The sequence below is a fragment of the Erithacus rubecula genome (assembly GCF_903797595.1).
Source record: "Erithacus rubecula genome assembly, chromosome: Z".
NCBI lineage: Eukaryota > Metazoa > Chordata > Aves > Passeriformes > Muscicapidae > Erithacus > Erithacus rubecula.
Window position 1 is genome coordinate 29,762,450 of NC_136661.1, and position 12,809 is coordinate 29,775,258.

Consider the following 12,809-nt stretch of genomic DNA (forward strand, 5'->3'; position numbering starts at 1 on the left):
ACCTGTAGCTATGGGAAATAGGAGACATCCATTTACAGCCAGGCCAGTGTGATCTTCAGACACAGGGGAATATCTCTTCCTGCTTTCTCTTTACTCCAGTGGGCCATGCTTTATAGACACCCTTTCTTACTCAATGTTCTGGAAAGCTTCCACCACTGTCCTGTGGTCATATTTTGGATTTTTACTTATGTCTGAAATTAAGTGTACTGCTGATAGTTGTTGCACCAAATACTAATTAAAAGTAGTTCAGACAAGCTTGGTAATTTTCCTCTAATGAACTTCTTCCTCCTCCTCCTTTTCCTTAACCCTGCCTGGAAGGAGTTAATAGGAATAAGTCATTGCCCATATTCAGAAAATACCCTGGCACCTGACTGCATCTAATGAGCAGTCAAATTAAGACAATTGATTTCAAATCTTGAACAATATAAAAGATGCATATACACATTGCATGAACATCTGAACATCTTGTACCTGCAAGCAGCTCCCTTTTCCCATCCATTTTCCTTGCATCATCCTTTAATAACACACAGCAGTTCAGAAATGGTTGCACTTTTCCCAGAAGAGAGGCAGAAGAAAAACTCAAGTCAATTTGCAGTAGGAGAACCAGCAGCAAAAAGTTATTGCAGTGCCCTCATCCCACCTTGCCCCTGCACTCACCTGAGGGATCTGTGCTTGGTGTCTGTTTACTCTGCCTAGGTTCAATAACCTTCTCTAAAGAGCAATAACTCCTTGTCCTCTGGAAATGCCTCTTTGCCCTGACTACAGTCCAAGCTATAATTACTGCTTTCTAATTTAGGTTCTTAAGCTCTCAAAATACTTTAGAAACCTTTGACCCCATCTCCTATATACACCATAGCTCCGTGTTCAGGGTTGCTGATTTTCTTTCTAAAGCAGCAAAATTTCTTCCTTTTTTATATTTCCCTAAATACATACAAAGTATTTTCAGAGTTCTGCTCTGCACTTGAATTATACATCAAAAAATGTCTCCTTATTGAATTTACAGCAGAATCTAAAGTGATCTACCATGCAAGTGATCCTTTGACTATTCTCTGACCACCATAAATAAATCACTTGTTTGTCTGTCCCTCCATTAATTTTACAGCAGTGCCCAGTCCATCCCTATTAACTCTCAAGTAACAGATGAGAAATAAGCAGAGACAGCAATCAATCAGAGACTTGTTACACAGAACTGCTAATATTTCACCTCTGTCCTGTGCCCAGAAAGGGGCTGCAGAGATTGTGCCCTGCTACAAAAGATGCATTTTCAACAGTGTTTTGCTTTGATCTCCTCCAGACAAGCCCTTAATGGTTCAGCTGGTGGACTGGATCTTGCGAGGAACCTCCCAGGTGATGTTTGTCAACAACCCTCTCAGTGGGCTGATTGTTTTAGTGGGGCTTTTCATCCAGAGCCCCTGGTGGATGCTCACAGGCTGCACTGGAACCACGGTGTCCACGTTAACCGCGCTGGCCCTCAGTCAGGACAGGTAGGCCGCACCTCGTGCATTGGATAAAAATTGATGGTTGTGATATTATTCAGAGCCTACTGATGGGCCACTGCACATTATTAGAGACAGAAGACTCAGGTGAAGATAGAGCTGTGGCCCAGAAGAGTTGGCCTGTCCCTGTGTCTGGCTGTCCTCATGAAAACAGACAGTTCTTCCTCCCTGAGAGCCGCCCTCAAACCACGCAGGCCCTTTGAGTCACAAGGATCCATCACCCAGCAGCCCCCAAACTTTCCCCTTCCACACACCACTCAAAGCAGTACATCACTAATCTCACTGCTCTTTCATCCCTTCCACCAGGGACAGGACACTTAGACATTGCATTTTGGTGTATCCCAGTGCTGGGCCTGTCTTTCTCCTAGGCCGCATGGGCTAGGCCTGGCCTCCCTGGAACTGCTCTGGCCCAGCAACAGAGCACGCTCCTTGGCCTTTTCCCAGAAGGGAAAGAAGGAATAAAATCTTACTAATAATTTCTTTTCCCTTTAGTTATTAGAGCTTTAAAAACAGAGCCTGGCAAATTTTCAAGTCTTATGTTAAAGCCCGCCTGCCCCTGCCCAGCTCAGGCCACATGAAACTGGACTGGGCCAGTGTTACCTTATAAAAAAACACACACAAAAAAATAAACTTTCCCAAAAACACATAAACTTTCTCATTAGCGTAACAACATATCAATTTCAAAATTCCGACACTAATTAATCCTTGTCTAACACAAAAGAAACTACCCAAATCTCAACAATTAAAAATTTCAGAAAAACTTTACAAACCACCACAGCCACCTCCAGCAAAGCTTTCTGCCTCAATTGTTTCCATCACAGGTCATCCATCGCAGCTGGGCTGCACGGCTACAACGGGATCCTGGTGGGCCTGCTCATGGCCGTCTACTCGGACAAAGGGGACTACTACTGGTGGCTTCTCCCTCCTGTGGCAGTGATATCTGCAGCCTGGTAAGTGCCCTGCCCCTCCGAGGACAATTCCCAAAGGATGGGTCTGGCTACAATCAGCTCGGACACACTGAGGGCCCCCCTGTGCCCTACACCACTAACTGTCGTTATCTTTCTCTTGTTGTCGTTATCTCACAAACTGTGAGTTCTACAGCACTCCAAGCTAACAAGATTTAAAAATTTAGGGTTTTTTAGGTTTTCTTTTAGCTTAATCTCTCTCTTTCTACAAAGCCTTTTTAAGGTAAACTGCCCAATTATGCCTAAATTATTTTTACTTTTAACCCAATAATCAACCACCTGTGGCCCACAATGAGGACTTTTTTACCCAATCACACATATCACCTAGACCCGCAAAGAAGAAGGCGAAGAAGAAGGACTAGCCTCTGCCCTAAAACCTCCATCTTCCTTTATATATAATACTATATTCTAAAACCTTAAACACTAAGTTTTCCACCAGATGTTTTTGCACATTTCTATTCAAACTACACGCCTATGATCCCAGTTTGATCACTCAATTTTGGAAGCCTACTCCACAGCCTCAGGGCAAATGCAGTGCTCTCCTGGGGGTCAGTGCATGTCAGCACAGAAAGTCTGAAATTTGCAGTGATCAGGATTCCAGCAAGTAACTCCAGACGTGATGGCACTGGAGGGCTGTGCTAACCAGCACACACAGCTCATGAGGGATATGGAGGGAACAGAAACACTGATTATAGCCCACAGGCAAAGCAGCCCCACCCAAACCCTCTGAAAATGGCCCTCAGCAGCTGGACACACACAGGCTGGAGCTCATTGCACCCAAAATCAAAAACAAAACGTTCCTTCCTCATCCAGAACCAACCCTGGGCTCATTCTGAGGCTGAATCCAATATTCCCCTTCTCAGATGTGTAATCAGTCATGAGCAAAATTAATTTCTCCAAGAAGCTCCAAAGGACAGGCTATGCCCTTCCAGGATTAACTTCTGCCATTTTTAAGTACAGATCTGAACAGCACTGCAGAATCTGTTTAACAGCCTTAACTGAAATTAATTTAATAGTCACATTTTAATCACTGTAAGCAGTAAGATGCAAGTCCTTATTGGATTTTCTCTGCTTTTAAGATCAGATTTGTTTTATATTTAATTTCTTTAGTCTCTCTCAGCAAAGGTCATCTTATAACAATCTCTCAAAACCCAGGATATGTTGCAAGAATATTTAGTTTGTCTTATCTGCCAGAATTCCTTGAGGCCTTTTATTCAAAATTTTCTTCATTGTTTAGTTCACAAGTCTTGAGGGTAGAGCTGAAATATTTTAAAATCAGGCACTTCAATGATTTTTTTAACCGATACTTTGACTTTCAGCTGTAGAAGTCAGCATTTATTTAACAGTTTCCTTTTTTCCTGACAAGACGTGCAAGTGACAGAAGCTTTGTATTTCATCACAGAAATTAGGACACCATTTTCACTGAAGTACTGATTTTTTATTTTTTTCTACAGCTGCAAGCAAGGAAATCTGTAAACTACTTTGGGAACCAAACTTGTTAAAAAAAGAGTAGGCTTCATCTGAAATTACATAGGGAGAACGAAGTATTTTTCCCACTGATAGTGTCTATACAGCAGGACACAAGATGTTGCTTTTAAAATGTCAAATAATTTGGATGGGGTCGTTTTTTATTATAACCAGCTTAATGACCTTCTTGGGCTTAAATGCAGTTCCTTGAAAAATTAAAAGGTTTTAAACTGATTTTTCATAAACTATAATGTTCACTGCTACTTGGAGTAGACCATAAGAGCTCTTCAGCTCACCTGTAGCAGAAGAGCTCAGCTGGAAGGAGAACACAAGCCATTTGCACCAAGGACTGGCACCCAATGTGCTTCCATAAAATCCTTCATATAGGACATACACTTCAAGTGGAAACCAGGCAGTCTGGAAATGTCCTGAGAACAGCAGAATAAATGAAGATTATAACCCAGGTTCTACAGAAAAGAACTTCGGGAGAGGCACTGGTGTTTCATGGTTTACATGTTTTTTGTGTTCTGACTCTAGGTTGAGTCTCACCCAAATACTTTACGTGCTAAAAATATTCAATCAAGCTAATTAAAAACAAGTCTCAGTTTTCAGTAAGCGCAGTATGCTTTTGGATGTCACTTGGGCAGCACAAAATTACATTAGTCAAGGTCTGAGTGAAGTCTGGTACCAATACCTTTCCCAGCTCTGCTGCAGTGGTGGCTTCATCTTACACTCTGTTGGGCCTCATAATCCCAAAGGTAGTGTATAACATAGAAAATATTTCCATCTTTCTAAGATTTTCCACCCGCTTTGATCACTTCTTCTGCTTTATTTCTCTTCCAGAACCATCTCCTGATACCTTTCAAACTGTTTAAGCAAGAACAAAACAAAACAAAACAAAGGCCAAAAAAAAAGCAAATTGAGTGATTTCCAACACCCTCCTGCCACCTCGAGACAGCAGCTTTTTTAGATCATCTAAAGTTCTCCACAGTTTTTCATGTGACAATCACAAAATTTCCTTTTCTGCTTCTTGTTCAAAATTTAAACTGAATAGTAAGTCATATTGCCTCTGTCCATGCCCAAATGCTATGTTGGATGCACACATGGATGTGAGATTACTTTTTTCTACTTTGATGTAGATTAAGATATTAAGGTATCCCCCACCTGACGTTGCTACAAGAAATTGTGCTGGCCTTTATTTGCCAAAAATTACTATTTTGTGGCCAAAGAGGTAGACTGTTTCACCAATATAAATTGTGATGAACAAGTTATATTTCTTCTCCTGTTCTCAGCCCAGTCCTATCCAGTGCATTGGGATCCATCTTCAGCAAATGGGACCTTCCTGTTTTCACTCTGCCCTTCAACATTGCAGTGACCCTGTACCTGGCAGCCACAGGACACTACAACCCCTTCTTCCCCACAACCCTCATCAAGCCCGTGGCTGCAGTGCCCAATATCACCTGGTCTGACATCAATGTGCCACTGGTAAGATTCACACCAACAGGTTTTTGGTGTTTCACTGAGAAGGTGAGCATGAAGGCACTCACCTCTGGGTGAGACTTTCAAATGTCAGAATGACTCAGGAGCAATTCAAAGAGGTACAAGGGTTGGTTCAGTGCAAACAGAGTAGTGCCACAGAATCCCCAGGGAGAGTCCTGGGTGATCCAGCAGAAAGGCTGGTGGAGCCTGAGGGAGCTGAGGACATGAGCCTCTCATTCCACTCAAACTTGTCTTGTCCAGAAACTAGTCTTGAGTATGCATACAGCACACATCTGGATAAGGCCTACTGCTGTCCAGATATGGTTAAAAAACATCAGCAACAGAGTCGGTGCCAATAGGAAAATTGAGAGGAGGATTTCAAAGTGACAGAAACTCATTTATACCTAGTCCCCTCATATCTAGCTGTAGCTCTGGAGGGTTGCCTTCCCAAAGGAGAAAGGGTAATTGGTCCTGAGGGTTGTGGTCAATGGCTCAGGGTCCCAGGAGACCTCAGGGACAGGTGCTGTCCCTCAAGGGTCCAGTGGACACCAGTGTTACTGAATATCTTCATTAATGACACAGGCAGAGGGATCAGGGGCACCCTCGGTGAATTGCAGATGGCACCGAGCTGGGAGGTGCAGCTGGCACACCTGGAGGATGGGATGACACCCAGAGGGACCTGGACAGGCTGGAGAAATGGCCCAGGGGAACCTCATGAGGTTTAACCAGGCCAAGTGCTGGAGCTGCAGTGGGTCAGGGCAGCCCCAGGATCAATCCAGGCTGGGGATGAGCAGAGGGAGCAGCCCTGGGAGAAGGAGCTGGGGGTGCTGTGGGTGAGAGCTGGAGCTGCCCAGCCTGAGCCCCCCTGCCCTGGGCTGAGCCCCCAGCGTGGGCAGCAGGGCAGGGGGGATTCTGCCCCTGTGCCCCTGTGCTCAGGTGAGACCCCACCTGCAGAGCTGCTCCAGCCCTGGGCTCCAGCAGCACAAGGAGGTGGAGCTGCTGCAGCCAGTGCAGAGGAGGCACCAAGGTGATCAGAGGGATGGAGCAGCTCCTTTATAAGAAAAGGCTTGGAAAACTGGGTTTATTCAGCCTGGAAAGGGAGAAGGCTTCGAGGTGACCTAACTCAGGCCTTCCAATTCTGGAAGAGATTGTGTGGGAAAGGTGGAGGGAGATTACCTACAAGAGGCTGGAGGGACATTTGAAGCCATTTACCCTAAAGAGAAATTACTTCAGTTTGAGAGTATGTTTAGACAAATATTAGGAAAAAAAACCTCTTCCCTGTAAGAGTGAGGAGGCCCTGGCACAGGCTGCCAAGAGAAGCTGTGGCTGCCCCATCCCTGGCAGTGTCCAAGGCCAGGTTGGATGGGGTTTGGAGCACCTTGGACTAGTGGAAGGTGTCCCTGCTCATGGCAAGGGGTGGAACAAGGTGATCTTTAAGGTCCCTTCCAGTTCAAACCTTTCTGGGATTCTGTGAGGTACTCAGAGTTCAGCTCAGAGTTAGGGTTTCTTCCTTCCCTTTCCAGCCAATAGCTTGGACAAAATTTCTGCTGTGTCCCTCAGGGCACAGACAGGCAATAAATAACAAGCCCTTTTCTGCAATCTGCTGCAGCTCTTACAATCTATCCCAGTTGGTGTTGGCCAAGTGTATGGTTGTGGAAACCCCTGGACTGGAGGCATTTTCCTTGTGGCTCTGCTCATCTCCTCCCCACTGATTTGTTTAAATGCCGCAATTGGATCCACCGTGGGGATGTTTGCAGGTAAGAAATACTGACCAAATCATTTTTGCAACCAAGGTATCTTGACCCAAGCTGTCCAGACTTCAAAGTTGCATCAGCTTGGCGGTAGTTGGGACAACACTCTCATTTTCCAAATTCTCTCTGAATCTGAAAGCTCCTAGTAAAGGTTACACAACATGGTGCAGGCAAGAAGAGAAGCAGATTTTCTCTAAACTTTGCATTTTTTGTTAGATTTCTAACTCAGTCAGATGGTTTGTTCCACCTTACTTAACCCCCTAGCCACTGGATGGGATAAATCCCATGGAGAGTATGAGGAACCTAGTGAAAGACTTCCAGAACTGATTTCTTGCCACCACAAATGCTTTACATGATGACCACAAGCAAAGGTCTGCCTCAGAACTAATCAGCCAAACAAGAGAAACAGACTTTTCTGGGATACAGTTTGTTCAGTCCTCCTGTGGATTTGTCAAAATACTGAAAAGAATACCACTAAAAATGTCCTGTCTCTCCACTAATCAGGGAGAAACAAAACAGAGAGACATGAAGCAGACCCTAGAGGTTAGACAGCATTAATGCCACTTAATTGACCAATTTTAACAAATACTGGTGATGGAATAAGTGTAGTCTGGCTCCTTGGAAAAGACAGTGATCCAACAAGTTCTCTGTGCTCTGAAGCACTTTGTACAAGATGTAGCTGTCTTATATGCATGTTTTTAAGCAAAACTGTCCACAATTTGTATGGCTAAGAGCATATGGCAGGTCTTGTGTGACATTCAATCTAGAAGGGAAAGGTCAGGAGGAAAGTTCCTGGGGACAAACATGATGATAAAATAGAGGACAGATGAGGACAATATAGCAGAAAATGTATTAATATTGTAAGTGTCAGGATAGTGGCCTGTGCACTACATATTGAGATTTCCTTCCTGAAGCCTGTGAGAAATCCTGCAGAAGTTTCTGAAAGGTCAGATTTGGGGCAGATCCTCAGCTCCCATCCCCATGGAGAATTTCCACTGCACAAGTGAAATGACCGCCTCTAGTAACTAAAACATATCTCACAAAAGTCACTAGGAAAAAATGGAAAACTGTGCTTGCTCCTACAAGACACACAGTTGTGCCTCTAATATTCAAAATTAGGATAGGTATGAGGTTTAAACAGTGTGTGTGAGCACAGCATTCTGCAAGGAGGGCACCCAGGTAAGAAGGCTGTCCCACATTCTGCTCCTCCACCTGTGTGTGTGGATACAACACTCTTAGTGAATACACTGGAAGTTTTGTCTGAATTAAATGTTTGAGGCTGGGCCAAATTCCACTGCAGGGACATTATCAGAGCTCCAGAAGAGCCTCCTTTGACATCCTCCCTTTTCTGCCTGTGTGAGAGCAGACAAACACCTCTTGATATTATGAGGAAGAGATGACAGATTGCTCCTGCAGCTTCCTGTCATACTTGACCTCCCAGCCTTGCCCTTTGTCTTGCAGCCCTGAGCATTGCATCCCCATTTGACAGCATCTACCTTGGCTTGCACAACTACAACTGTGCCCTGGCCTGCATCGCCATCGGGGGCATGTTCTATGCCCTGACCTGGCAGACACATTTGCTGTCCCTTGCCTGTGGTGAGTATCTTTTATATAAAGGAAGGCAAAAATTTGTGCAGGTGGGCAGCACAGGTTTAGAGCCAGCCATCACTCTGTCTGTCCCAAAAGTAGGTACTGTGCAAGAGCTGCTTCTCTGGTGGCATCAGCGTTGAGCTTGATTGTGCAAGTGCAAAGAGAATAGAGACCCTGATAAGGTGAAAACATCTAGGAAGGGTGGAAGTACTGATTGTGAAATGAGCACAAATTAATCTATGAGCATGTTTAACAAATTAGAAACTCAACAGATACATGGAAGCATCTTTTTCATAATTACACATTTCACCGGGGAAAATGTGTCATGTTGCACCAGGTCAGTTTAAAATCCATCTATCCACATCCAAGAGCAGCCAAAACAAGGCACTAAGGGAACAGTTTAAGAAAAGATATTTCCCATTAAAGACATTTCTGTGAAGATATGCCCAGGCTCCAATTATCTTTATCTCAGTGTCATGAGCACAGTTTCTGGATTTCTCAGTAGCTTTTCCTTCCTTGACTTAGCCCTTGTGTGCCTGACCTTGCCTCCTGTTCTGCCATCCCTGACATCCTAGGGCAAGGAGATCCCTTGGTAACTGGTTATGGTATGAAGCCACAGAGCAGAGAAATTCTGAATTCCAGCACTATGGGAAAATTTCTGCAATTCTCACTGGATGTGGGTCAGGCCATGCCAAATAAATAGAAATTAAAAGAAATGCCACCATTGCTTCATCTTGACAAAACCACATTCTTCATTCACCATCCATCTCTACTGAGCAGATAGGACAAAATGTAGTCACAAAATCATTTGTGTTGGAAATACCTCCAAGGCCATGGAGTCCAACCCTTCCACAGCCCTGCCCAGGCCACCACTGACCCATATCCCCAGATACCACATCCACACAGCTTTTAAATCCCTCCAGGGATGGGGACTTCACCACTACACTGGGCAGCTGTGCCAGGGCAGGACAATGCTTTCTGTGAAGAAATTTTTCGTTAATATTCAACCTAAATCTCCCCTGTTACAACTCGAGGCCATTTTCTCTTGGGATATTTCAATTAATTGTTTAATTCTAGCAGTGATCCTCACTTTAGGGAGCTGAGAGGATATTTTGCTGTGCATTTCAACAATGATGCTGGTTCTTATATTTTCTTTGAGAACTGAACATTTTCCTCATCCTGATCTCTCTGGTCTTCTCTTCTCAGCATTATTTTGTGCTTACTCCAGAGCAGCTCTTGCTAATGCCCTCTCTGTGGTAAGTGTGGTGTTTTGTGTTTTACCTGATTTTTTTTGTTTGTTTTTTTTCACTTCATCTTGATTTGTTCAGATATAATGTTGAGGAAATGTCTCAAAACTCTCCATGTCAGCTTTGACAACACTGAAATGAGAATGTTGCAGCCAGTTGGCAGGTCTTGTACAAACCCTTTGTCAGCTGAATTGTGCTCCTGAAGACTTTATATCTGATAATAAGATTTCAAAGATCTTTGGAGCATGTTATCCACAACAAGGTTGTGCACATATATGTGAGCTACAGCAACAGCATATGATTTGAGATTAAATACTTAGCTGAACATTGTCTTTCAGCAATTCCAAATGGTCTAAATTTTCATTTTCTTCTTTCAAAGTCTTTCTCCAACCCTGCCCACAGATATTACTGAAGGTTGAACTGGGTATGAGAACTAAAATGAGGGGGAGGCTGTTCTCTTTAGTACAAAGTTATTATATTTGGACAAAACAAGAAAGGAGTGAAGACAGAAATGCCAGGTTCTGTTTCTTCTTTAAGATCTGAGAGATTAAAGCAAAACCATATTTTAATTAAATTGATTTACTAACTTAAAAGAAAAAAAAATATTAGAACTAGCAGCTTCATGCACTGAATATTTTCATCTGGCACCCTCTCAGTACTACATAGGTCCTTGCATATGGGCTGCTTTAAGCACACCTGGTTTTGAGAGGCATCAGGAAAAAGGACATCCACTTTTTACCCCTGTGATCTTGCTTTTGAAAGACATCAATTCAGGTCCAGAGGTGGGGGAACAGAAAGGGCTGAGGGTTGGATGTGATGCCAGTGTCATAGAGTCATTGGGGAGAGTGAATATATTTTACAGAAGAGAAAGGATAGAATTTTGGTTCCACTCAGCACCAGTACTGGAGCTGCACCTCTGTCAGGACTGAGGTCTGCAGCCTTGTAACAGTGGTGGTGTTTTTACACTACTTAATTAGTGGCTTGTCTAGAGTCTCTTCTGCCTTCACTCAGAGCCAGGATTAAAAAAATGCATGAGGGAAACTAATTTTCTCATGTTCAGACTTGGTTGTTTATTAAATCTTATTAAAAGTACAGAAAGTTCAGCAACACTTCTAGCAACCAGCTAGAAGCAAGCCAAATGGAGATGAATTCAGCTGCTGCTATGTCTCTTAAGGCTAAATAGTCCAATGGAGAATTAGCACCTATATTCTTTATACTTTTAACCCAATAACTAAATTCACATGACCCTCAGTGTGGCACTAACATTCCAACCAAAAACGACTACCTGAAACTATGAAGAAGGTGGAGGAAGAACACCGAAAAGGGACACCACCCAAAATCCTCCATTTGTCCTATACCTATTACTATATTATAAAAACCCTTCACCATGTGAAATCACACAGTTCTATTTAACTACACACCTGTGATTTTAACTCCATCACTCGAATTTGGAAGCTTCTCTAAGGCCTCAGGTCCAAAGCAATGTTCTCCAGGGGGTCAGTGCCTGACAGCACAGAAAGCTCAAAAAATCCCAGGTTTCTGGGAGCCAACTCAGTATCAGATGCTTTGTGCAGCCTCACACTCCAGGTGAAAACCAGACCTCAGCTCGGGCAGCTGAATCCACATTTGGTAGCCACTGTGTCTCCAAGGAATCCAGGCCCTCCCAGCTTCCCAAATGCAAGAATTTAGCTGCAGGCAGATGTAAGTTGAGGTGTTAGGGCATGGGTTGGGCTCCATGATCTTGAAGACCTCTTCCAACCTAATAATTCTGTGAATTCTGTGAATAAGCAGAGACCAGAAAGTGGTACCAAAGTGCATGCCTGTGTGTGCTCTGTCCCCTCCCAGCTCGGGCTGCCAGTGTGCACCTGGCCCTTCTGCCTCTCCGCGCTGCTCTTCCTGCTGATCACCTCCGAAAACCCGGCCATCTACAGAATGCCCCTCTGCAAAGTCACCCACCCAGAAGCCAACAGGATCTACTACCTGAGGATGAGGAGAAGGGCCTCGGAGAGCAGGAGGGAGGAGCAGAAGAGGAAGGAGCAGAAACCCTCTGACAGCCCAACTTTGAGCACCGGGGGTACCCCCCTGTGCACCCCCAAGAGCCGCCACGCTCACTGATGTCAGGCACACACAGCTGTGCAGCTCGGGGGCAGTTTGGGGGCAGCTTTTCAAACCTCACCCAGGCACAGCACAGCCACAAACACACACTTTTGCCAGCAGTCTGCAGGCTTGGGGATTCAGCGTTGCACACTGGGGAAATCACAGTGTGCCCTTGAGCTAAGCTTTCCAAAAAGCACTCAGGTAACATAATAACAGCTGCCTTATCAATCCACTGGCTGTTAACTTGAAAGTCACCTCTTATCAATAATAATTATAAGAATAGGCAGAAGAACATTAAAGCTGACAAGAGGCTGCATTTAATTTCAGAGGTGTAATTTAACAAAATAAATATGCTGAGAAGGCATTGGTGTCTAATAATAATAAATAATGTAAGAACTAAGTCAAGAGCTGCACTTCAAATTAAGAGCATGTATATTTGAAAGTGAAATAAACAGACTGTTCTCTTCCTTTCTTGTATGCCATCAATGTCTAACCCTTTTAATACCTCTTAACAGCTACAACACATACAGGTAAATATTCTTAGAGAGCACATCCTGTAGCACTTTTGGTGCCATCTCCTGGCTCCTCATTAATTGCCAAGGCAATGAATATATATGCTTTAATCAGACTAAAAAAAGAGCTAGCAATGATCAAACATTCTTCTTTTCCTTGAATAATTTTCTGTCTCACAAACAGAAGATCTCTCTCTCCTGCTGA

The 12,809-nt window shown here is 43.9% G+C and overlaps 1 protein-coding gene across 1 annotated transcript; it reads left to right on the plus strand.

Annotated features, from left to right (window-relative positions):
- Positions 1-1,267: 1,267 nt before the first annotated feature.
- Positions 1,268-12,560, plus strand: LOC306814374 (urea transporter 2-like). The gene is made up of 7 exons (XM_079330373.1): positions 1,268-1,484; positions 2,318-2,446; positions 5,221-5,413; positions 7,017-7,164; positions 8,620-8,754; positions 9,955-10,004; positions 11,841-12,560. Exons 1-7 carry the CDS (start codon positions 1,306-1,308, stop codon positions 12,108-12,110), a joined length of 1,104 nt encoding a protein of 367 aa, XP_079186499.1. The 5' UTR covers positions 1,268-1,305; the 3' UTR covers positions 12,111-12,560.
- Positions 12,561-12,809: the final 249 nt, after the last annotated feature.